This window comes from Python bivittatus, unplaced genomic scaffold (assembly GCF_059951505.1).
Source record: "Python bivittatus isolate LINGU-HERP-01145 unplaced genomic scaffold, Pbiv_v1 ctg000700_np1212, whole genome shotgun sequence".
Taxonomy (NCBI): Eukaryota; Metazoa; Chordata; class Lepidosauria; order Squamata; family Pythonidae; genus Python; species Python bivittatus.
The window spans coordinates 90,544,399-90,567,886 of record NW_028277098.1 but is presented as its reverse complement, the minus strand read 5'-3'; the positions used below and the strand labels follow the sequence as shown (position 1 = coordinate 90,567,886).

Genomic DNA, 23,488 nt, shown 5'->3' with positions numbered 1-23,488 from the left:
TTAATGCATATTACTTACTTCTACTGAACAGTTTCTATAATTTTAACATTCAATTATATTTTATATTTTAATTACTAGTTTGGAAAGATTATAGAACAGAGCAAGCAATCATTTTGTGACACAAGGCCACACTTAAAAAAAAAAAAAGGTAGCAAAGCATATTATTTATAACCAAATTAAATTGGTAATACTTACCGATGCCTTCCATTCATTTCCAATCCAACTATAGGGCAAATAAAACGTGCACTTTGGATGTCGTCATATTTATCCCCTTTTGTATTACCCTTGTCACCAGTCCAAGCTGGATTGTCTGAAAGATTCAATTCTACAACATTCTGTAACACATGAACAAATAACAATATTTTATGTAACTTGAGTTTGAAACTGTGACAAAGGAAGCATCATCCAAATTAGAAGACCACAGTAGTGTATGAAAAATGCAAATACTCTCCAAGGAAATATATTTGATTGCATGGTATAGATGCAAGCAAACAAAGTTTCTGGCAAGACAGTGACAACAAACTGCATAGAAAGTATTCTATGTTCCAGATGATGCAGCTATGCTTCAGGGTTGCTTGGAGCATTTCTAACACATAGCACTGCTTTCAGGATCACCTCCTGCTCCTTTCATGGAGTTAAGAAAGCGATTATGGAATTGTCCCTGACTTCAGACTGAGTTTGAAGGTTAAAATAATGTCTGTTGGGAGATAGGCAGTTTCTGGTGATAAAAACATCTTTCCTTGATTAGGTTAAACAACATTTATGGATCTTTATAAGGATAAAAAGGGTCTAATTCTGGAAAAAAAAACATTAGGGAAGGATAAAAAGTAGTTTTTATAGGAAGAAGAGTGAGATTGTTTAGGCATAAGAAGCATTCTGAAAAAAGGAGGTAAAGTCAAGCAATGGGGGCAAAAGGAAGCAGTCTAACAGCATATATATAAAATATATCACAGAAGCAAAAAAGATATTGCCATTTGTTACGTAGAAGAGAATGCATCTGATGTATGCTGTTTTAAAAAAACATACTACAGAAATTAGGTGCTTTAGAGTTTTATTAATATCAATGAAGTTTATGTCAAGAAAATAAAGAGAACTTTTGTGGATCTCTGCTTAACTTGCATATGCTAATCCTTAGAACATATTATAAACATGTTAATGTACCTTAATACTCTTGATATGGGATGCAGCCTCCACAAGGACTTTATCAGAAGATTTATCCAACAAAAATTCAATAACTGCATCTTTGTTGTAAAGCCTATAGCAGAAAATATATAACCAGAAAAACAGGTTAACTTTCTAATTAAAATTTATTCAAACATGTGATACTTTGCCTGAAAAAGAATTTAAAGTGTAATCTTACCTGCCAAGTTCACAAGCTACTATGGGCCTGCTTAATTTTTCTTGACTCAGAGTGCAATAGTACCATTGGGCCACTAACTCTGCATTTTTGTCAACCTGAGAAATATAACAAATTATATACAATTTTAGAAAAAGCAATTATACTTAAATTCAAAACCTTTGTACTTACTTTGCATATTATTTTTCTGCCCTGTTTGAATTTACTAATCTACTAATATTACATGTCCTATATATGGGAAAATTAGAGTTGGTCAACTGTTGGATCAGAATCATAGAATGTCCCAGCTGGAAAGGACCTTGTGGGTCCAGCCCCCAGCTCAATGCTTGAAACTATGTGGAAGAAAGCGAGCAACTTTGGAAATGGATTTCTGTCTTGCGTTTGCTACTCCCGGGTAATCAATCAAGTAAAAACAAACACAGCAGATCCCCCCCCCTCAAAAAAAAGCTTGGGGTTTTAGTTAAGCCGATTTCTAGCTCCCTCTTCACTCTTGGAACTACTTTTCCCGTAAGCAGCTTAACGTTACAGAACTCGAGGGTGATCCTGCGCGTTATACTTGCAGGAAGGACAAACACTCCAGGTAGCGGATCTACCTAGGTTACCCCCTTCCTCTATTCCAGAACGGAATACACGACCAGCCGGGGCCCTCCTTTCTGACCCCCGCCTCACCTTCTCGACCTTACGAGGGCCCTTCACCAGCTCGTGCCTCTTCGGGATGGTTCCTCCATCGCAACCCATTTCGCCCCCGACTCGCTTTCTGGAACTTCCGGGTTGCCTAGCACAAAGAAACTTCCGGCCAGATGAGAGGAGCCCTTCCGGCGCAGGACCACAAAACAGAAGGCCAGGCGTGATGACGTTGGCAGTCGTGTTACTGAGGTAACCTGGAACGAAGCGGCTTCCCAAGACGGAGGTCTCTACTTAGGACGTGTATTCGCGCCACACACTGAGACACAAATTAGGCAATCACGCATGTTACCCCAGGGCAGTGTTTCTCAATCTTGGCAACTTGAAGATGCGTGTACTTCCACTGCAAGCCTGGCTGGGGAATTCTGGGAGTTGAAGTCCACACATCTTCAAGTCGCCACGGTTGGGAAGCACTGCCCTAGTGCATTGAGCACGCTCAGTCGGTGTGTTCAGATTAGGATTCAGCATTTCGTGCGAATTCACTAACCTGGGTTGTGTGAATGGGTCAGTTTGGGGGTTGTGATGTAGAAGTAAGATTCCGATCCTAGCCATAGGGCAGATTTGCTAGGCAACCCCTGTGGCACTCGCAATGGAGGAATCATGTGGAGGATCTGGCGATAAGTTGCGGTTGTACATGATTCTGGTTGGCAGTCAAGCGCGATTGAATTTAAATTTCTGTGTATGGTCTGTAAAGCTGAACTTTACAAATAACAAAATATTTGATTTCTAGCACTCCGTGTTTGGAATTCTTGGTGCTGAGCTTGGTTGCTTCCTTGCAGACATTTCATTACCCAGCTAGGTAACATCATCAGTGCAAATGAGTGTGGGGTTTGCTGCCTGTTTATATACAGTAGCTTACCCTGCTAGTGTTGGTGGGGATGTGGTTTTCTCCTTGGTAGTTCCTTGATTTGAGTATTGTTTTCCACTTGATTGTTTGTCTGGCGTTGAATACTGATCTGAATGTGGGGATGTGTTCTAGTCTTTTTGTTTCCTTCCTAGGTTTTTTTTTATAATCTCTTTTGAATGGTGTGTAAATGTGGTTTATTTTTGTATGTCTATTGATGACTTGTCTGAATGCCAAGCTTCCCGGAATTCCCTAGTGCTTTTGGATTCGGCTTGGTCTAAGATTCTCAGAGTTTCCCAGTTGAAACTATGGTTGAATCTGTCCGTGTGTTGTGAGATTAAGGAGTTTTCATTATGAAAGGAAACAGTCAAGCTTAGAGAGCACCAAGAACTCCATAGTTCAGTCCTGAGCTACATATATTGTCTTCCATTGGGATTCAGTATTTGATTCTCAGCATTAAATACCACTCAGTCTAATGAGCTTGAAAAGAACACTTACATTCACTTTAATGATAGGATTCCTTTAAACACCGGCATGTGGTACCTTCTGGCAAAGCTTGTAAAAAAAAGTTGGGATGTTTTAATTAATAGAGAGAACTGAAAATCTTTAGTAAGTTTTCTATGCTTGAAGGTAGAAGGAGCTGTGACAAATGGGTTACAAATTTACAATACCTCTCCCTCTTCCTTGAAAAATGTGAATTAGAAAAGACTGTTGTTGCACAATAAAAGATACATCTCCAATACTTGTGGCTGTATTTACATAATGTGTTTAATCAGGGCAGGTAATGACCTAGTGGATGCAGTCATATAACATACTAAGCTCAATTAGTGTTAACCTTGGTTACATTCCTTGTAAGTGTGTTCAAACACAGGCCATTTTGTTAGTTTGTGGTTCAGTGTATTATGTAAAGCTAGAAAATGGGTTAATTCAGTAACCAGATAAAACAGGTGTGATATTCCTGAATGTTTGGTAAAACTGCCTTTCTACCTTTGGTCCTAAAAAGAACAATATTGCTGTTGTGTGAATATGCTGAAATTTTGAAAGCTGTAGATGTTTAAGGGACCCACTGAAACAAAAAAATTATATTCCAATTATCATTCCTATAGTCTGTCATCCATATCCTGGAATCACAGCAAATTTTTGAAGAAAGTTGTGTCTCTTGGATTAGTTGATGGGTTTCTATAATTGCCAGGGATAGTCACAGAAGCATCCTGCAGAAGACAATAAAGGTCTAGTGGCAATAAATTCAGTTGGCACTTTGCTGGACTGTAGCAGGAGCTAAAGGGGAGTTAATTATAGGAGATGATACAAGATTGAAGACCAAGCCAATGGCTCCAAGATATATCAAGCACTGCATCAAATTTAGGTATATTCCAGCCAGTCAGTCCAGCCTCTGGTGACTGTATACCCAAATGCCCATCATCTCCACTTGTCCCTGATGATAACTCATAGCTCCTCCAAGGATGTCCCGGTGATTTTCTTCATCCAGTTGTTCTATCTTCTGTGATGTATTCCTGTTCTTGTATTTCCCATAAGCTTGCCAAGGGTGGGGGTTGTCCATCATTTTATGAGCTGCTGCTTACTGTTCATCTCCTTAAGAAAGCACTCAGCCTTTTTCAAGGACTGATTTATTGTTTGTTCTTGCAGTTCGTGGGGCTTTTAATAACTCTCTTCAAATCCATAATTCAAAGATATCTACATTCTCATGCTGGTTGCAGTAGACTGAGCTATGACTATTTGCAGTATGAATAGCACAGTGCATTCATCGTAATATAGTGCACAAGAAGACCTGGTTTATTGGTAAGGTGATTATAACTTTTGTTTAAGTTACAAGGATTGAAATAAACAGTTAACATCTGGGAAGATGTACTATGGACCCTTGTTATGTGGAGCTGATTTTGTCTAGCTCACAGATAGCAGTGTACCCATCCAAGCCTCCAAGACATGCTCTTGCCCCAGATGAAACATGGTGCATTTATGGGATGATAGGATATTTTGCACACATTTAGTGGTTTTTACCTATCATAGAACAAGTAAGCCATACTGATCTTGAAATACACCTTTCCAATTGGCCCAAAAGTGGTCAGATCTGGTATGAGTGGAAAGTGGAATGAGCCCTCTTTGAAGCCAAACCATTTAAGAAACATATTCTGTGATGGAACATTTTGCACACCTCTCTGCCTACCAAACATCCAACCAATTGTTTTGGTTTTGAGATCAGGTAATAAAATGTATACTTGTCCTCTGTATGCTTCACCTGTAAATCTCCACTCATTTTTTTCAAAAAGGTATATCTGACCACTATCAAATCTGGGAATATACTATCTCATTCCTGAAATGTGGGATACCATTCCCATACATAATGAGAAGAGGCACAAGTACATGATTCTGATGTTGGGCTAAGCAACCCTACATGCACAAGAACGGATTAACTGTAGCTAGTACCTTCTTAATATATATGTTAGGCAGTCCTCAGAGGTTGTGAGGCTGGCTGGGGAATTCTGGGGGTTGAAGTCCACCCATCTTAAAATTGCTGAGGCTGAGGAACTCTGTTCTGGAAGATTCCCTTAACCTCACCCTTTTGTTTGTTGTCTCTGTTACTTTTCATTTTTATCTCTCATGGTATGATCACACAGAATAATGTATTTTCACCTATTTGCTTGTGAACACTGCTATTGTTTGAACTGTAAGTAAAATACATGTTTGTTTATATGAAGATAGTGTAATTCTTTAAAAGAAGCAATTGGCTCAAGAAGGAAGTGAGAAAGAAGAGGGGAGAAATGAAGATGAATAGCAGAGCTGAGACCAGTTAGTAATCACAAGACCGTCCAATAATTTCTATTCTTTACCACGCATTTTGCTGCATAGAATAACTCATACCACACAACACCTGTAACCATGGTTCATCACAATAGCATTTGCACCATCTAGAGAGTCTACCAGCGTTTGTCCAACCAAATGAATGGTTGCAAGAATAACCTTAATAGCCTGCCCACTGTTGCAACTGAGCACTCACAAGCCCTGTGAACAGTCTTAGTCTTTTTATATTAACTGACTTTCAAGTTATTACTAAATGTTTTTATTTATTCTCACAACATCCCTATGAGGTAGGATGCTACAGTACTGTTATCTTCAGGCAGACAGACACACATGCTTTGTAATGTAATAAAAAGCCTATCACATCTAAAAATTCAACACAGTTCTTATGAACACACTAGAGTCCTGTTGAAACATTATACCTCCACAGAGCACACAAAGAGAAGAAGAATGAAGCTGCATACACTGAACCTGGATCTCAAGCTACCTATGCAAGATGGATGTCCGTATGGATGTTGAGGATGAATGTCAAGTTAATTGATGCAAATAGAAGCTTCTGCTCAGAATACCGTTGTATCAGGATTCTTGACAATAGAAAGGGTTTTAATCATGTTTAAGCATTGAGAGAAGACACTCTTGCAGGCCTCTCACTCAACATTGGCTGGAGTTGTATAAAAGGACACAGAGAGGGGAGTTACCGTACATCTCCACTCCCACACCTATGTACACTTATCCTGTCCAAGTATTATATCTAAAGTTGCCTTTTGAACTGTTCCAGTATGCATTCATTCCATCGTATCGCGAAACTGGTGTGTGAATTGAGATAATTCATCAACTTGATCCTGAAGTTCCTTTACTGCCTCAGGATTTGGATATTGCATTGCAGCATTTTTGGTTGCAATTGCCAGGCTTTTCAGCAAGCCACAAAATTTGCTGCTACCACACAAGATATCGTTTCGGTTGGCCTTTTCAAGTGCTTCCTGACACAAGGTGTCCACCAACTTTTGGCCCACCATAATGATCAGTTTGCTCTTGGCAATGAAGATTTCAGGAGTCTGATTATCACTAAGGGTTTTGTGGAAAACACCAATGGCTTTATGAACAGCTCCAAAATACAGTCTGGAGAGGCTGGAGAGCATCATTCTGTTGTTTGGATCCTGTTTGCTGAGACTCCTTTCTTTCATTGTAGGTGGAGAACTCTAGAGAAAGAAGTGAAAACAAGAAACACATTGAGAATTCCTACTATAGATCATGTGTAGCTTGTCCTGGAAATCCTTTCAATGGTTATGCTGGTTATGGGATGATATTTACTCTAGTATAAATGCATCAAGATGGGAAACGCTGTTTAAAATGCTTAAAATCCTCTCATCAGTATAAATTACATGGAAATACTGTAATTAGGAAGATGCCTTAGGTCAGACTATTTGTCCAACTAGACCAGTGTGTTGGCAGCAGCTCTCCAAGGTCTCAAGGAACTGTCCCTTGCTTGTTAAGTTTTTATTAAGTCTCTGTTGATAGAACATGGGAGCTTCTGCATGCATAACATGTGGTTTAACACTAAGATCATTTCCACATGCCATTGTTTGGATTTTCCAGTCTCTCCTAAACCATTCAAAGGAAATCCGATTGATTTCCTGCAGACCTCAGAACACTGAGATTATATGAGAACACAAGGAACCAATCAACACACTCCTTTAGGTGACCAGTGAGAGGGACAAAGACTCATTCAATCAGTGCCCTACCCAAAGCACTGCAGGTCTTGCAGCAACACAAATTCCTCTCATCTTCATTCCACCAAAAAAGAAAATGACATCACCTGCTAGCACCCTTCACCTGTGATGGACTGGAATGGTGGGAGGGGAATAAAGAATGTGCTCTCATCTCCAGAGGAGCGAGGAAGAGATAAGCGGAGGAAACTGGCACCTCCCTAAGAAATTCCATCGGTGTGAACTGACTGAGCCTGGGAACTGGTTTTCATTCTGGGAAGATTCTTGTAAATGGGTTGTAGCTAATAAACCTTGCTGGATTGATTCTGTATGGTCTCCTGGAGTTCCTTGGGCTAGGCCTGACATCCACACACATATTCCCATCACTGGTTATGCCTATCTATCTAATCTTTCCAAAAGTAAAAATAAACATCTAACTAATTGTGATGGAGTGATACTGTCCAGCTACCCTGCTGTCCTTCCTGTATTAAAAATCCTGCAGAGAGCTTGATAGCATCAGTTTTTCAGCCAGGCACTTTTCTCACCATCTTTAACTAGAATTTGGCTACACTTGTAATGGTCTGTTCCCAGCCTGATAAGGATTCAAAAGATGGTTGGGAAAGATGCCTGTGTGTTCTTCAGTTGTCTGGGAAATGGGCTAGTAGCCTGCTGATTCAGGAAAAGTGTGAGAGAAAGAAACTGAAGAAGTCTCTGCTCTAGCAAGATGAAAGAGAAATTAAGTTCTAACATTAACAGAATCCAGTTGTTAGAATTTCTATAATGTTATCCCTTTTTCAAGAAATCCCATTAAAAAAGAACTTGGTGGAAATCTTGCTTTTGGCTTCCAGGAGCCCAACAGAAGCTCTGGAGGGAGGGAGGTGGTGATAACATTGTATGCAACATGTATACAGTGGTACCTCGGGTCACGAACGCTTCTGTTCACGACCAATTCGGGTCACGAACAGCACCGTTCGCAAAATTTTGCTTCCGTTCGTGAATGCCGGATCGGGTGATGAACAGGATCTGTGGCCATTTTCCCTGCCGTGACACATGGTCGTGGCTTCCTGTAGGGAGGGGGACTCTCCCTCCAAGCAATAACCGCTTCCCCACCCGCCTTCCTGTCCTCCACGCCAGAAGTCGGTTGAGCAAGGTTAGCGTTCTCTCTCTTCGTACTGTATTTTGTTTCATATTTTTGTGGTTTTTTAAAAAAAAATACATATGGTTCAGAACGGATTAACCGTAATTACATTGAACCTTATGAGAAAATTTGATTCAGGACGCGACCAAAATCGGGTCGCGACCAAATTCGGAGGGGTCAGAACGGATTAACCATATTTACATTGAACCTTACGGGAAAATTTGATTCAGGTCGCGACCAATTCGGGTCGCGACCAGAGTCACGGGATGAATTAAGTTCGTGAACCGAGGTACCAGTGTACTTTTGGATTGGAATTCATTGTAAGGGTACTTCTGCACTGGCTCCAATTTCAGCTCCACTGAAGCAGTCAACAGTCTCCCAATCTACACAAAAGAAAAAGGGGGAAAAAAACTAAAAAAGCCTAATTAATCTATCACTTACAAACAGGGGAAACAGACAAAACTCTGATAAATTTTGCTCTGGTATGTCAAGTCAGTTTTTCCATTAAAGACATGCAAAATCAACTGAAATTCAGGAATTCCAAGGAGAGATAGAGGTAAGAATGTCCTCCACTATGGATCACTTACAAGGTTTGTAGAGCCTTACCTACAAGCTAGGAGTATTTTGCAATTAGGGTTATACCACAGCTGAGTAAAAATCAATAGGCTCAGCTGCTATTCAATTCAACCAGTATTGTAGAATCAGAGATCCAGTGATGCTTTGGGAGTGATACCAAGTAATCTCCTAAGAATACCAGTAGAGTATAGTTGGCTAAAATCCTGATGCCTTTAACTCAGCTGTTACTGGCCTTAACCCAATGAGAATACTGGCTTGAGTATGTGTGTCATACAATAGATTATCAGAACCCATGGGTGTACAATATTGCAATTACTTCTATACCACTAAAAAACCAGAGATACAACAGTTTGACAAATGTTTTTTACATGAAGCAGCCTCTGTGTGGTTGAATTCCAGATGGTAACCACACTTTAGGTTGAACATATCAAGCAACCAGTCATCATTCCAGGTAAATTAGAAAGATTTTCAATTAGTTCTTCATTCTCCTTCCCCAAATCAATGAGGTCCAAATGACAAACCATAATCCTGTGTAGTGCCTATTCAGATGTAAGTACCAGTGAGTTCAATGAAAAATTATGAGTACAAATAAAAGTGTCCACCAGCAGGTAGCTGATGTGTTTCTTTGAAACAAAAATCCAATTTCAAGATTTAGGTAATGATTGTATCATAATAATTTCAGTGTTACAAGACATTTTACCTTTAATTTGAATTCTTCATTCTTCTTTATCTTGCTAGTTGAATGTGACGGTTGTGTTTGTTCCATTTCTAATTGTTTCTGCAAAGGGAAGACAGCTATATAATACTCAGAAAAGTTAAAGGTGGCCACAGTTAAACAAATAAAGATTGTGGGCTATATGATCACAACACATTTTGCTTCCAGAACATTGGGAATGCTGCCTACTTCCATTCCTAAAATTTGTCAGGTAAAATTCTTAACAACTATGGTTTATTCTCAAGAACCTCAGTAGTTTTTAGAAAACAAAAACTGAGATTCTCTGCATGACAAAATTCTCTGTAAACAAGGAAATGACCCTATGAAAACTTTTTTTAAACTTGGTTTCCCAACTACCTTCTTCACCTCCACCATCCCCTCCAGGCTGGCTTTTTCATTCCTATGGGGTCTTGGAATGCTGGCAAATGGTGGGGTGGAAAAGAAAAGAAGCTTTGCTGTCCACGCTACTCTGGGACCCACTGCAATTTCTTTTCAGGAAGCCTTGAATAGCATATGCAACATTCATCTTAGTCACTGATCACTGCTGCTTCTCAGAAATTATGTTCCTAGTAGGACATCTAAAACCTGTCATTCGCCCAGTTGTTGGTGGATTTGCATGGTCCCAAGCCAGGAAGAGCTTTAGAAGAGCCAAAATCATCACACTGAATTGAGTCCATAAACAATCCACATACCATTACAGCTGAGGAAGCACTGGTAAAAATCAGCTGTAAAGCCAGCTATACAGTAAATTTTCGTGAACAGTTTATTGGTCTTCCACCAGGCTATTTGTGTGGCCAGGTTCCAGCTGAGTACTTTTACAGTTTCACAATATGCAGAAAGGCTGCAGGCAGGCAGGTAGTCTGTGTACTGTCCCAGATGCTCAACCAGCTCCCATTACCAATGGCTCCATCCCTGGCCATTGCAGGTGTGTGGATTCAACTTTTTTTTCTTTTTTTTTTTTTGGTGCCTTCAAGTCAGTGTTGACTCCTGGGAACTGTCTGGAGTTTTCTTGGCAAGGTTTTTCAGAAGTAGTTTGCCATTCCCTCCTTCCTAGGGCTGAAAGACAATGACTGGTTCAAGGTCACCCAGCTGGCTTTGTACCTAAAGTAGGACTAGAACTCACCGTCTCCCAGTTTCTAGCCTGGTGCCTTAACCACTACACCAAACTGGCTCTCGGCCACATTTTACTAACTTTAAAATATTGGCATTTGTGCTGTAATCCCAACCACACTAACCTGTATATGAGTAGTGCAGTCTTCGGGGACACAAAGTCTTGTCTCTGTTGGAGATAGATTATTTTCTTTTGGCTTGTCCAAACTAATTACAACAGAATCATTTTCAACTTGCTTTTCATGACTGTATTTCTTCATTTTAAGCTCTACACCAGGTTTAGAATTTTTGCTATTTTTATCTTTGCAGCTCTTTCTGAAAAGTAGCTTCCCATTAGCTATAATAATAGATGCAAATCTCTTAATATCATCTGGAACGGTACGAGCCACCATAACAAACCGATCCAGATCATCTGGGTTACTCTGAGGTTTCTTAATAGCTAGAATCTCAAGTGACCATTTGCATTTATTTAATGCGTCTCTGGTTTGCACCAGAATCTGAAAGGAATCTGAGAGAATATTCAGTTGTTTTTTAATTCTTGCCTGAAGTTTACTGTCTGATCCCAAAACTGCATTTCTTTCAATAGTTTGAGCAAAGTTCAAAAACTCTCCTAAAGAGACTTTTATGTGGTCAATTGCTCGGTGGATTTCCTCAATATTTCCTTCCAAATATTCTAGGTATCGCCACTTACTGCTCACAAAAATCATTAGACTTGCAATTGAACTGGATACACTGTGCTGTAGTTTAGTCAGGGTGTCTATAGCCAACTCAAGCTCCATAGTTGTCTCTTTTATGAGTTCTTCAGAAAATGTTGATGACATTGTAGATGAAAAGGACTCGGTAGAAGAGTTTGACAAAGTTGATATGCTGCTGGTCCTGCTATTTCCACTTGAAACAGACAATCTGTCTTGGTCCAATTTGCATTCTGTGGATGATGGTAAAGGAATAATGTATGGGTTATCTCCTGAATTATAACTATGTGTATTTTCTTTCTGTTGTGTCAGAGCGATAGGTGTTCCTTTTGGAATATCATAATGAGTCAATTTCTGGTTCACCTTTTCAGTCCTGGTAGACAAAACATTGGAAGGAACATCATAGTTACCATCTGGACGCTGCACAAATGTATCATGGATGGATGGTACATCATAAAGAGGAATCTCTGGGCAAGTTAATTTCCTGTGTATAGGTGGAATGTCATATATTTTTGAATCTACTGATTTCCCTTTATTGTTTATTGGGAGGATTTTTTGTGTATCAGAATCAGACCTATTGGGTGGTATATCATAAAGTGCGTGTTTCTGTGGGGAATGATTCTGAGAAGTTTGTATTAATTTTGCTTTTTCAGGTGTCACGGGTACATCGTAGATCCATTCTGATTTCCAAAGATTTGGTAAGGTTTTGTAATGCTTTTGTACAGAACCAGAAACAGGTTTAGTTGAAGCGGTTGGGATGACGTATACCTGGAAATTAGAACAAAGAATGATATATTACTACTACTACTTCATATCTCTTCTCTTCTTCTCTAATATTTATACTCAAAATATACAGTAGGAATGCACAGTAAGAATAAAACAAAACTAATAATAAACCAACATATAAGAAATGTACAAACACAGCAAATAATCCTATGTTGAAGCAATTAGTAGTAGTATTCCCCCTCTTTGCTCATTGTGTAGAGGATCTGCCATGGGCGTGATGATGTGAACTTATAGGACACATCCTGACTACCAGAGTTTCTGTAACCCAGCCCCTGTGATTCCACTTAAAATATGGTCAGGATTGACTGAGGCTATTTTAACTATTTTGGTCCATCCTGCTCACAGAGAACTTTTTTCTTTTAATCCATTCAATCATGTCTGATTCTTGGATGCTGCCTGGACAAGTCCCTGCAGTTTTCTTGGCAATGGTTTTCAGAAGTGGTTTGCCATTGCCTCCTTCCTAGGGGTTAGATAAAGTGACTGCGGTCACCCAGCTGGCTTTGTGCCTAAGGCGGGACTACAACTCACAGTCTCCTGGTTTCTAGCCGTAACCCCTACAACCAAACTGGCTCTCTTCACACAGAACGAATAGTCATCAACTCTTGCTGTTCCTGGCCAACAGCTGAGGATGAAGAAGTGTCAACCAATCACTGCTAAGCTATTGGCAAGTAAATGATGACTCCTCCTGGCTCCTCAGTTTTATACTTAAACATACCCATCTTAACAAGAAGTCACAGTGGATTGTTTCTACATAGCATGACAACAATATTTCATTGCCTTCAAATTGCCTTATTCCGGCATGATGGCTGTTTATTATTCAGGCATATCAGGATCAGGGTGCTTGTTCAAGGTTCCTCTTAAACAACATCACAGACCTCAATGGAATTTAAGATTCTCACTCTTGTGGGAAACAGAAATTCCTTGTTGAAGATTAAATAGGGACACGCAGGGCAATAGTAGAATGTTAAATGCCCAGTCATGAGGTTCTGTGATCAGTTAAGGAGCTCATTTAATCCTGTATCAGACCTGCATCTCTGCCTGGAAGAGCCCAAAGTCCACAGTAAGTCCATATTCCATAATGTGTTTGCTTGTGTTTAAGGGGATAGGAGATTTCAAGTTTTGTTTTGAGAAAACAGCTTCTTTTTTTTTGTCCTTTATCTTATTGGTGTTACACTCCACTTGCTCTTTACAGTATTGGGTCCTGTGATTAACAGGCACTAGGTGGTGTTTGGGTTTCCCAGGCCTTATATGAATCTAAGCTTACACCGCAGCCTTTTGCAGTTCAGACTTTAAACACTTGTACCCAGTCCAAATCCCGCCCCCTCTGAATTTCAAGAGTCATACTCTGTGTATGGATCTGAGTTTAGGCATTCACAACCCCACAGTCTGCCTCTTGAAAAGAACAATCAGCAGAGCCTGACATCGCTACGATTCAGAACAACGTATTTACCTAAGTACGATCAAACTTACATCTTCCACTGCGGATTCTTGCCACGTGCAAGATCTTGCCTTTTCAGCGTTTGATGGGATATCATAAAGTTGCTGCACCTTTTCTGGGCACCATTCCATGAAGGGAAAAGTTCTGGACTCCTTTCTGGAAGGTGGTGGAGTGGCTAGGCCCTAATGAAACAGTTAAACATAAAAAAAATGTAACTTTACCACTAGCCGTTCAGTTATGTGTTTCCTTTAGTCAATAAACAATTATACAGAGTTTCTTTGATTTGGCCCTCATCTGCATTCTTAGATGAAAACTGGACCAAAGGAATGAAAGCAAGGATATCTAAGGCACCCACAACAGCTTTTCTCCAGCCTGGGCTCCTTTAGATGGGTCAGTTTGCACATCTATCAGATCCAGCCATAGTTGAAAGCATCAGGTGGGGAAAGATGGTCCTTTAGTCGGTATTTGTGGGATTGCTCCAAGCAAGAATTTAAGATGGAACAGGATTTAGCAATCTAAGTAGGAAGGCAAAGTTCACCAGGCAGTAACACTGGGATCCCAGTGCTCCAGAAAGGCCCATCAACTATGGCATTACTTTATTTCCATTCCACCTACTATATTACTTTGGGCCATAGTGAAAGCCTAAAATGGCAACTGCCTTTAGAAAACACTGTCACTGACTAAGATCATGGTGGAAAGGCTGGCATAGAGGGACTAACCAGTGGCCACTACCCTAGGTCCCGCTTAAGCCTGGAGCTGGCTTGTTAGGGACTACAAAGCTGAAACTTAGAAGGGGGAAGGAGGATTTAGTCGAGTGTACCCTAAAAAATTGGAATCAAAAATAAACAAGACTGTGAAATATTAGCCTGTAAGATTGACCGGAGGGAATTGACTCAATAATTAGTAATCCGGCCTTCTCCTTGCTATTCTGTACTTCACATTCCACTTGCTGATCCTTGCATCCCAACTACTGGTATCAAGATCTGCACATTCTAACAGTATCCTGGCCTGGAAAGGGAATTCATCACCACACAAGCAGGGTATGAAGAATCAGTGTTGGTAGAACATGAATGTGGGCTGGGTTCTCATATTATGAAGTGGGACATGTTTGATTCTGTCTTGGTGTGTTGTGTGAACTTAGCCTTTGTGATTTATTACATATACAATTAGGTCTAAAACCATGGCTCATTATGTGTATGCTGTTTTTGTGGCTTTGTGAGAAAACAGAGTTTAGCATGATGTGTAAATCTGGCCTGGGAAAATAGACGGGTGTGTGGAGAAGCCTGGTGGAATGCACAAGATACGGTGACTGCGTGAATGGATGCTGAGTTCTGTGGCTTACTGAACAACCCTAGAGTTTGTGAGAAAAGCATTATTGCACAGCATCTTTGTTGTAACCTCAACCAAAATTCAGTACAGTATATTTCAGCAAAATAATGTGGTCTTTAGGAGATTAAAAGTTTGCCCATTCCTGTCTTAAAGAATGTGTTCTAAAGTCTCTGGATTCAGCTTTGCATGTCCAGTTGTGGATTCCAAGGTTTTCAGTTCTTTGCTTCTTGAGATGTTCTTCCTTATGGAACTAAAGATAAATGTGCTAACTTACAAAAATAGCCTGATAAAAGCTAAGTAGAGGTTTCAGTAGATCTTAGGGAGAGAGCACTGAGGTTTACCTGGCTCCTTAGTATACAACAGTTTTAAGTTCGTCCCTTCCGGATACATGATTTTCATCTCCAACCAGAATAGCCAGGCTGGAGAAGGCTACTTAAGATGGAAGGGGATCTGTTGTAATGCTGTATTGAAAGGAGATGGGCACTAGATGGCAGAGCATCTTAAAAAAACAAAATAAAAGATGAACCTTGGAGATTTAGATCCAAACAGATTTTGTAAGTGAAGTGTTACAAAAGGCATGTTCAAGCTCTAAAAACAAAATACAACTTTAAGAAACTTATCCAAAATTAGTGCAAATGTAACATGAATATGCTACAACACCAGTGATGTCACAGTTTGTCATGAATAGGTATCCATGATACTTGGCAAAAAACACCAAGCTCATGCTACTCCAGTCTGAAATACGTATCAGCTGTTGGGGCAGAGGCAGGGATCCCCATTTTTTAAATTGTAATAAAGACAGCAGTTTGTTGAATAGTGTCATAACAATGCTGCATATACTTGTATGGTAGTTTCGGGTTCAAAGACAACATGCTGTTGTGCAGTTCATCTGTGCGCATGGAGGTGGCTCTGCAGTCCCAGCCTGGAAGCGCAGAGTCTAGCACAATGGGGGCACTGGAAGTCCATTGTTGTAGTAACTGTAGGTGTTATTCTGTGATGCCATTTGCAATTTTCTGTCAGTTTTTGGTGGCGCCTGTCTTCAAAGCCGATGGAGGCTTCATAGCACAGGACTCACCAGCGGGTTCTGTCAGCAGCTGCAACTTCTAGTTGCCTTGGCTGGATATCACAGTGGCATAGGTTTTCTTTCACAGCATCTTTGTAGCACTTGCATGGTCGACCTCGAGGTCTCTTTCCAGACTCCAGTACACTATAGAGTAACTGGCGAGGCATTTGGTGGTCATCCATACGGATGACATGTCCCCCCAACTGCATCTGGGCTCTGCAAATCAGGGATTTAATGCTGGTGGACTCTGTGCAATCCAAGACTTCCAGGTTGGAGACATGGCCTTACCAATGGATGTGGAGAATGGAGAGCACACATGTGAAATTTCTCCAGCTGTTTGATGTGCCTTCGGTTCAGAATCCAGGAATACATCCATATAAGAAAGAAGGGATAACCACAGCTCTGTAGACTTTCAGCTTTGTGGAGATATGGATCTTATGTTGATTGAGCACTCTAGTATGCAGCTGCCCCGGTGCCTGGCTGGCCTTGCTGATCCTGGAATCAATTTCTTTGTCCAAAGACCCATCGCTCAAGATGATGCATCCCAAATATTTGAAGCTGTTTACATTTGTCAGCTGGGTGTCATCAACAGTGATTTTTGGTTCTATGAGGTTTGTATTTGGCATGGGCTGATAAAGCACTTCAGCCTTATTCAGGCTGATAGTCAGGCCAAAATAGCAGCAACTGAGAATTTGTTCAGCATCAACTGTAGATCACTGTCTTTGTGCACCACGGTCATAGCAAAGAGGGTTTCTTGGATGACTGTATGGAGGCACTTCATTCATGCATTCAAGCAGTGAAGGTCAAAGAGAGAACCATCCAATTGGTACCTGATGTATACTCCCTCCTTCAGACCTTGGAAAGCACATGATAACATGCAAGCGAAGAACAGATTGAACAGAATGGGGCTAGCACACAACCCTGTTTTAATCCCATTGGAAATGGCAAATGCAGCTGATATATCACCGTTGTAAAGGACCTGTCCTGTCATTCAGTCGTGGAGTAGCTGAATCAACTTAACGAATTTCTGTGGGCATCCATAACATCTCAGGATGATCCAGAGAGCCTCTCTGTTTACAGTGTCAAATGCTTTTGTCAGGTCAATGAAGACAGAGTAAAGAGGCTTGATCTGCTTGATGCATTTCTCCTGGACTTGCCTCATGGCAGATATCATGTCTGCTGAACTCTGTTCTGGCTGAAAGCCATAATGCACCTCTGGGAGTTTCCTTTCTGAGACAGTGACAAGTCTGCTCAGGAGAATGTGAGCAAAGATCTTGTCTGCAACGGACAGCAGTGAGATACCCCTCTATTTTTCACAGTCTGATTTGCTTCCCTTATTTTTGTAGAGAGCCACAATGAGGGTATTATGGAAGTGATCAGGCAGCTCCTCTGTGGACCAAATGTCTTCCAAGATGTCTTGGAATGCCTGTAAGGTGTTTGGTTCTAGTGCTTTGTAGATCTCAGCAGGAATGCCATCCTGTCCTGTTGCTTTATTTAAGCTCATCCTTGAGATCACTTTCTTGCTTATCAGTAGAGGGAGGCAGGTCTAGGACACCCAAGACTGGCAGCTGAGGAATCTGCTGTAAGGCATCAGGATCAACTGTAGACGGCCTATTGAGTAGATTGTGAAAGTATTCAGCCCAGCGGTTTTTCAGTCCTTCCTGGTCTTTGATCAGGCTTGACCCATCAGAGGACAGCAAGGGGGAGCATCCTGATTTAGAAGGACCATAAACTGACTTTATGGCACTGAAGAACTCTCTGGTGGCAGTATGTCTGCATAGTGTTCCACCTGCTCAGGCCTTCTCTGCCACCACTCGCCCTGGGTTTCTCACGGTTCCGTCTGTACTTTGGACTGCAGATGCTGAAACTTGTCTTTCTTTGGGACTGATGATGGATCGTTCTGCCAGTCTGCATAAGCCTTGTTCTTGGCCTGGAGGGCTGCTGAAATGGTCTCAGGGTTTTCATCAAACCAGTCTTGATGCGCCCGGGTTTTCAGCCCGGGTATAGTTGTTATAGTCTGCATGATGACATCTTTAAACTGCATCCACTTTTCAGAACAGGTTCCTACAAGCAGTAAATTGCCAGAAAGTTTTTCATTAGGTACTTCTTGGAAATGCTGGACTTGGCCTGGGTCTTGCAGTCTGCCGATGTTAAATGACTTTCTGACAGTCCTTGGTTGCTTTTGATGTAAAGGGACTATGTGCAGGTTGAGGACCGACTGGACCAGCCTGTGATCTGTCCAGCACTCAGCACCTTGCATGGCTCAGGTGATAGTGACGTCTTTAAGGTTGCACTGACATACTATGACATAGTCAAGTAGGTGCCAGTGTTTGGACCTGGGATGCATCCAGGTAGTTTTGTACTTGTTTGCAAGTATGAACATTGTGTTAGTGATGCACAGGTTGTACTTGGCACATTTGCTCAGAAGCAGTAGGCCATTGCTATTTAGTTTTCCCACCCCATGTCTCCCAAGGACTCCATCCCAGTTGTCACTGTCTGTCCCCGCCCTAGTGTTGAAGTCACCCAGAATGACAAGTTTGCCACTGGCAAGGGTTGTTCAAATAATCTTGTCCAGGTCCTTGTAGAAACCTTCCTTGTCTTCATCTGGACTCATGAGAGTTGATGCGTAGGCGTTGACAATAGTGATATCCAGGGACTTGCTGAGAGGAAAGTGGAACTTCATAATGTGTTCATTCATTCCAGTGGGTAGAGCAGAGATGTTCTTCAGCAAAGCAGTTTTGATTGCAAAACCTATTCTGTGAGTCCTGTTGTCAGTCTGTGGTTTCCCTTTCCAAAAGAATGTATATCCACTCACTGTTTCCTGTAATGAACCCTCTAAGTTCACTGCGTAGAGCAATGTCAATGCTATAATGGTGAAGTTTGGCTGCTATGAATGCTGTTCATCTTTAAGGCCTTGACATCTTGTCTCTATCCAACAAGGTACAGATGATCCAGGCTCCAAAAATGAGTTTTCTTTGATTCATTTTTCTTGATCCTCTAACCACTAAGGAGATGATCTGCCAGCCACAGTTAGCTAGTCAGATGTTGTGGGGCAGGCAATTTTAGGATATCTTTTCTAACCCCCTCCCTCATGCAAGGGTGGGCAGTGCTATCCTAGAAGGGCTGCCCAGTCATCCTGGATGCTGCCGGACATCTCTGCTGCCCCAGGTACTGAGATGAACAAGGGCCACCCACATGCAGGTTTGTGACTACAACTGCCAGTGGTCATCTCCACCTGTTGCTTTGCCATTCCCCCATCACCACAGGGCTCAATGAATTAGGTTTGGACTGAGATGTTTGCCGATGAGTTGTAGATGAAGATGAACTGCACAACAGAAACCTGTGTGTGATAAAGTTTTAAGTGGAACAACTGTTGCACAGGGGCAGTCCCACTCTCTCAGCATGAGAGACCTTAATTGAGTGGCATGGCTGGAGACCTTCTGCTGCTGCAGTAGATGACCAGGACATCTAAGTATCTTGTCGAGCTCTCAGTACTCTTCTTGGCCATTGGACTGTTGATCTGTCTCCTCCACTCAATCTGCCAGGGCCAGACGTCATACACTGGGACAGATAAATCCCCTATCTCATCGAGAGTCAAAGACCCGTCGGCTACCTTCACCTGGTTACACAACTTAGAAAGGATGTATTCTGTTGAAAATAATGAAGAAGTAGCAGCCTATAGACAATCCAGCAAGCAATTACATAGTAAGGTTTGATTTCATAGTTCCAGCAACATTGAGCAAAAATAGTTCAGACTGAAGAGATAAGCAAGGAACAGTACTTTTAAATAGCCAAATGAAATCCTATAGACAAGCAAGAGTAATTTTAAATAGGGATTTAAATCTAATTTGAATCTAATTTGTTCCAGATTTGAACCATTATTTCCTGATTTGGATGAAGCAGGAACTTTTTCTTAATTAAGACTTTTAAATTTATTCACAGCATGCTGAGATAGGAGAAGGCATATATTTTCAGTTTCTTGAGCTTTAAAACAATCATTCAAACACAGCCAACAAATGATCTAGTGCCAATCAAACTGGGCAACTTCAAAACCGCAGTTAACTTTGGTTCAGGTGATTGTCATTAAGTTGTGCCCAGTCCACATTTATACCTCTTTTTCACTGTGCTAAACTTCATATGTTGTTTTTGTGTTTTCTTTACAAACAACAGCATAAAGGAAGTATAAAGTATTGACTTGTCAAGTCTTAAACATTCATATCTATATTATAAAAATAGTTTTTAAATAAAGTCCTTAATTTTTTTCTTGAGCAATTAAGCCACATTTGCTGTAATTCACTGAAGTTAATATATTACTAGATATTTTACCTTGTCTGTTTAACTGCTGGAAAAATGTCTGATAGAAAGCAACCACGTTGTACTTACTTCCTATATTTTGTTTACTAGCCATAAATCAGACACACTAGATTTGATTTGTAATTGATTGTAATTACACTTGATTGTAATTTAGGGCTCTGGAAAAATTCTGATTATGACTATTTTAGAAAACCTGTGTAATGGTCTCAGGATATAATAGGAAGTGTGTCCCATTTCATCAATTGTCTTCACCATTATAGAGCAACTATAAATCGAAATCTACCCAATTTTTCAGGTTTCCTCCATTTTCTTTTCTCATTAGTGACTTTAATGCAACCTTACCAATCAAGCAATGGCTGACCATCTGCTTGTCATGTCCACCATGCTCACCTGAGTCAACAAGGATCCACAATGCTGGGGTGATGGAATGTCGTAGACATCATTTCTGCTCTCCAGGGCTGATGCCCAAGTTGCTCTTGGAAGAGTGAAGAGGTGCTTGGGAGAAGAAGGGGGAAATTATGAAATCAAAATGACCTGATATTACCTGTGAACATGTTATGAGCTGCTGTTCTTTCAAGTGATACTGGATTAATCATTTAATAAACAGCTTCTCCTATAGATAGTTATTAACCTTGCAAAATATTTGTTGTTTGCCCATGACATTGCCATTCATTTTTCAACTGCTACCAACAGTTGCCTCTTTCCATAACCTATTAATTACTGGTGGATGAAACTGTGGTCACATAAAAGGAAGCAAGACATCTTTTGTGATTATTGAATAGTATGTAAATTAAAGAATTCAATCTACTGAAAAGGTACCAAGAATGTATGCTTCTTCATTTTGTCCAAATAATTTGCTGATTAGTCAAGGAAACTGTATAAACCTGAGATATTTACAATTTGGTTTGTTATATCACCAACTACCAAAATGTCTTAGTAGTTTAGAATAAAAACATAAAACCAGAATTTAAACCTGAGATATTCAAATTCAAATGATCAACAAATAAAGTCTCTATATAAAGATGCATTAGAGTATTTTAAAAGATGACTAATAGCAGACTGTGACAACCATACACAAAATTCCTTAGATGATCTTTAGCAGGGTAGATATTCATACAGAAAAGGTTATTCCTTCAACTAGGTGACATAAGTAACCCATTGCCTCTCACATCCCTTTTCTATGACCAAAGTACAGCAGATCCATGCTTACGTCTATAACTATAGAAATACAGGTTTTCAAATGAAAAGGACACAATTCACAATTGAGTAATGTCCATTGAAAACTAAGCTTTGCCCAGTGATTTACAAATCTTTTTTAATTACAAAGAAGTGGAAAGGAAAGACAAATACAAATGTCTTGATTATAAGTGTTTCCTCTCCCTTCTTCCCCATTCCAAATTAAAAGTGAAGGTAGGGAAATATTACAGATCTGAAACTTATCACTCTTTGACGATAACATCTGCTATGAATTTCTATGTAATTCAGTAATGCATGGAAACCACAATCATCAACTAAAAAAGCTATCATGATGAAGATGGGAGGGGCAGGGGTAAGAGGAAACCAGTATCAAGAAAGCAGAAGTTGGAGTGTGTATAAATGAGCTAAAAGTTGCAGCATTGAGGAAAAAACCTTTGTGTAGACTGGCCCATAGTTTACCTCATGAATGAATAAAGGTTTAAACCCAAGATCTCCTTGAACTTATTCTAGTATTCTAACAATTGTACCACTTTGGTATTAAATAATAGTGACTCTAAAGCTAGATTTTGAATAATTCTCAGATACTCCAGCCTCTTAAAATTTTGATTGGGCCTATAGAGGCTACGGAATCTGATCTTAATAAATTCAAAGATTACACACACACACACACACACACACAATTTCTTTTGCCTTTCTTTTATCACATACAAAGCATCTGATATGAAGTCAATATCAAACATTTCAAGCAAGAGTCTGAACAATAGATTAGATGTACACAAGTTAATTTCACAGATGTTCAGCAGTTCAGTTATAAAGAAGCGATAGTTCATTATTATTATTTTGTGTGTGTGTGTGGGGGAAGCAACCAAGTCCCGGGGAGTGGTATACAGGTTTCATCAGTTCAATGTCCATGTTGGATTTTGCATAGCATGTCAGAGATTACACTTCCAGAGTAGGCATAGCTAGAATCCCAATCTAGTGGAAGGTACAATACTTAATTGATAAAAAGGAATTGTAACTCTTTGCAAAACCCAAGATACCAGTTTTGCCCCTTAAAACTCCTGACAACCCCCAATTGGAAAAAAGTCCAAATCTTTTAGTCTCACCTCCTGTAGGACCCCTGAATCTGCAAAAAAAGATATTGGCAGGCCACACTTCTTAAACTCCTGCTTCAAAACTTTCCTCCCCAACTGATTCATGCTAGATTTCGGCTGGAGAATCTTAAAAAACAGAAGGCACTCTTTGGAAGCACATGTCCAATAAATAGGAATATTATAACTACCAGTCTTGGATCTGTATCCTGGATGGATTTAATGGATTATGTTTGGGAAGGTTCTACTGTAGCTGCCATCCTCAAAACTACCAGGTGTGGCTCAGCTATAGATTCACACTATGATCTTGGAATAATTTGACTAGGAACAGTGTGTATGTGTGTGTGGTACCACCTTTTTTGACTATCATGTTTTATTAAAAGACATACACTTCAGCTAACTTTGTAAGGTGCATAGAATGGCTAGACTGATGCAGGATTTACATTGGGGTGAGGGAGGGGAAGGGAGGGGAAGACTGGTTATGCAGGTGCAGGTGCATGTGAAACAGATTACTTGTGTGTATATTTATTGGGACCTGTGAAGGTGCTGTTGGTGTAGACGTGGGTGCAAAGTAGACATCTGAGTTTACTTTGCCCTTCATCTACATCAACAGCATCATCACAGGCCCCCA

At 40.4% G+C, this 23,488-nt stretch overlaps 2 protein-coding genes across 2 annotated transcripts in view; both read right to left on the bottom strand.

Moving 5' to 3' along the window:
- Positions 1-2,181, bottom strand: part of RTF2 (replication termination factor 2) — a 55,738-nt gene extending 53,557 nt beyond the window's left edge. The window contains exons 1-4 of the mRNA XM_007421826.3: positions 2,027-2,181; positions 1,361-1,455; positions 1,162-1,255; positions 196-335 (exon numbers count right to left, since the gene is read on the bottom strand). Coding sequence (XP_007421888.1) covers positions 196-335; positions 1,162-1,255; positions 1,361-1,455; positions 2,027-2,095 — 398 coding nt within the window. The 5' untranslated portion in view covers positions 2,096-2,181. The remainder of the gene's footprint in view (positions 1-195; positions 336-1,161; positions 1,256-1,360; positions 1,456-2,026) is intronic.
- A 2,485-nt stretch (positions 2,182-4,666) lies between these two features.
- CASS4 (Cas scaffold protein family member 4) overlaps positions 4,667-23,488 on the bottom strand; it is a 34,958-nt gene continuing 16,136 nt past the window's right edge. The window contains exons 3-7 of the mRNA XM_088154033.1: positions 20,960-21,064; positions 13,896-14,045; positions 11,073-12,407; positions 9,823-9,900; positions 4,667-6,901 (exon numbers count right to left, since the gene is read on the bottom strand). Of these exons, the coding sequence (XP_088010159.1) occupies positions 6,488-6,901; positions 9,823-9,900; positions 11,073-12,407; positions 13,896-14,045; positions 20,960-21,064 (2,082 nt within the window). The 3' untranslated portion in view covers positions 4,667-6,487. The remainder of the gene's footprint in view (positions 6,902-9,822; positions 9,901-11,072; positions 12,408-13,895; positions 14,046-20,959; positions 21,065-23,488) is intronic.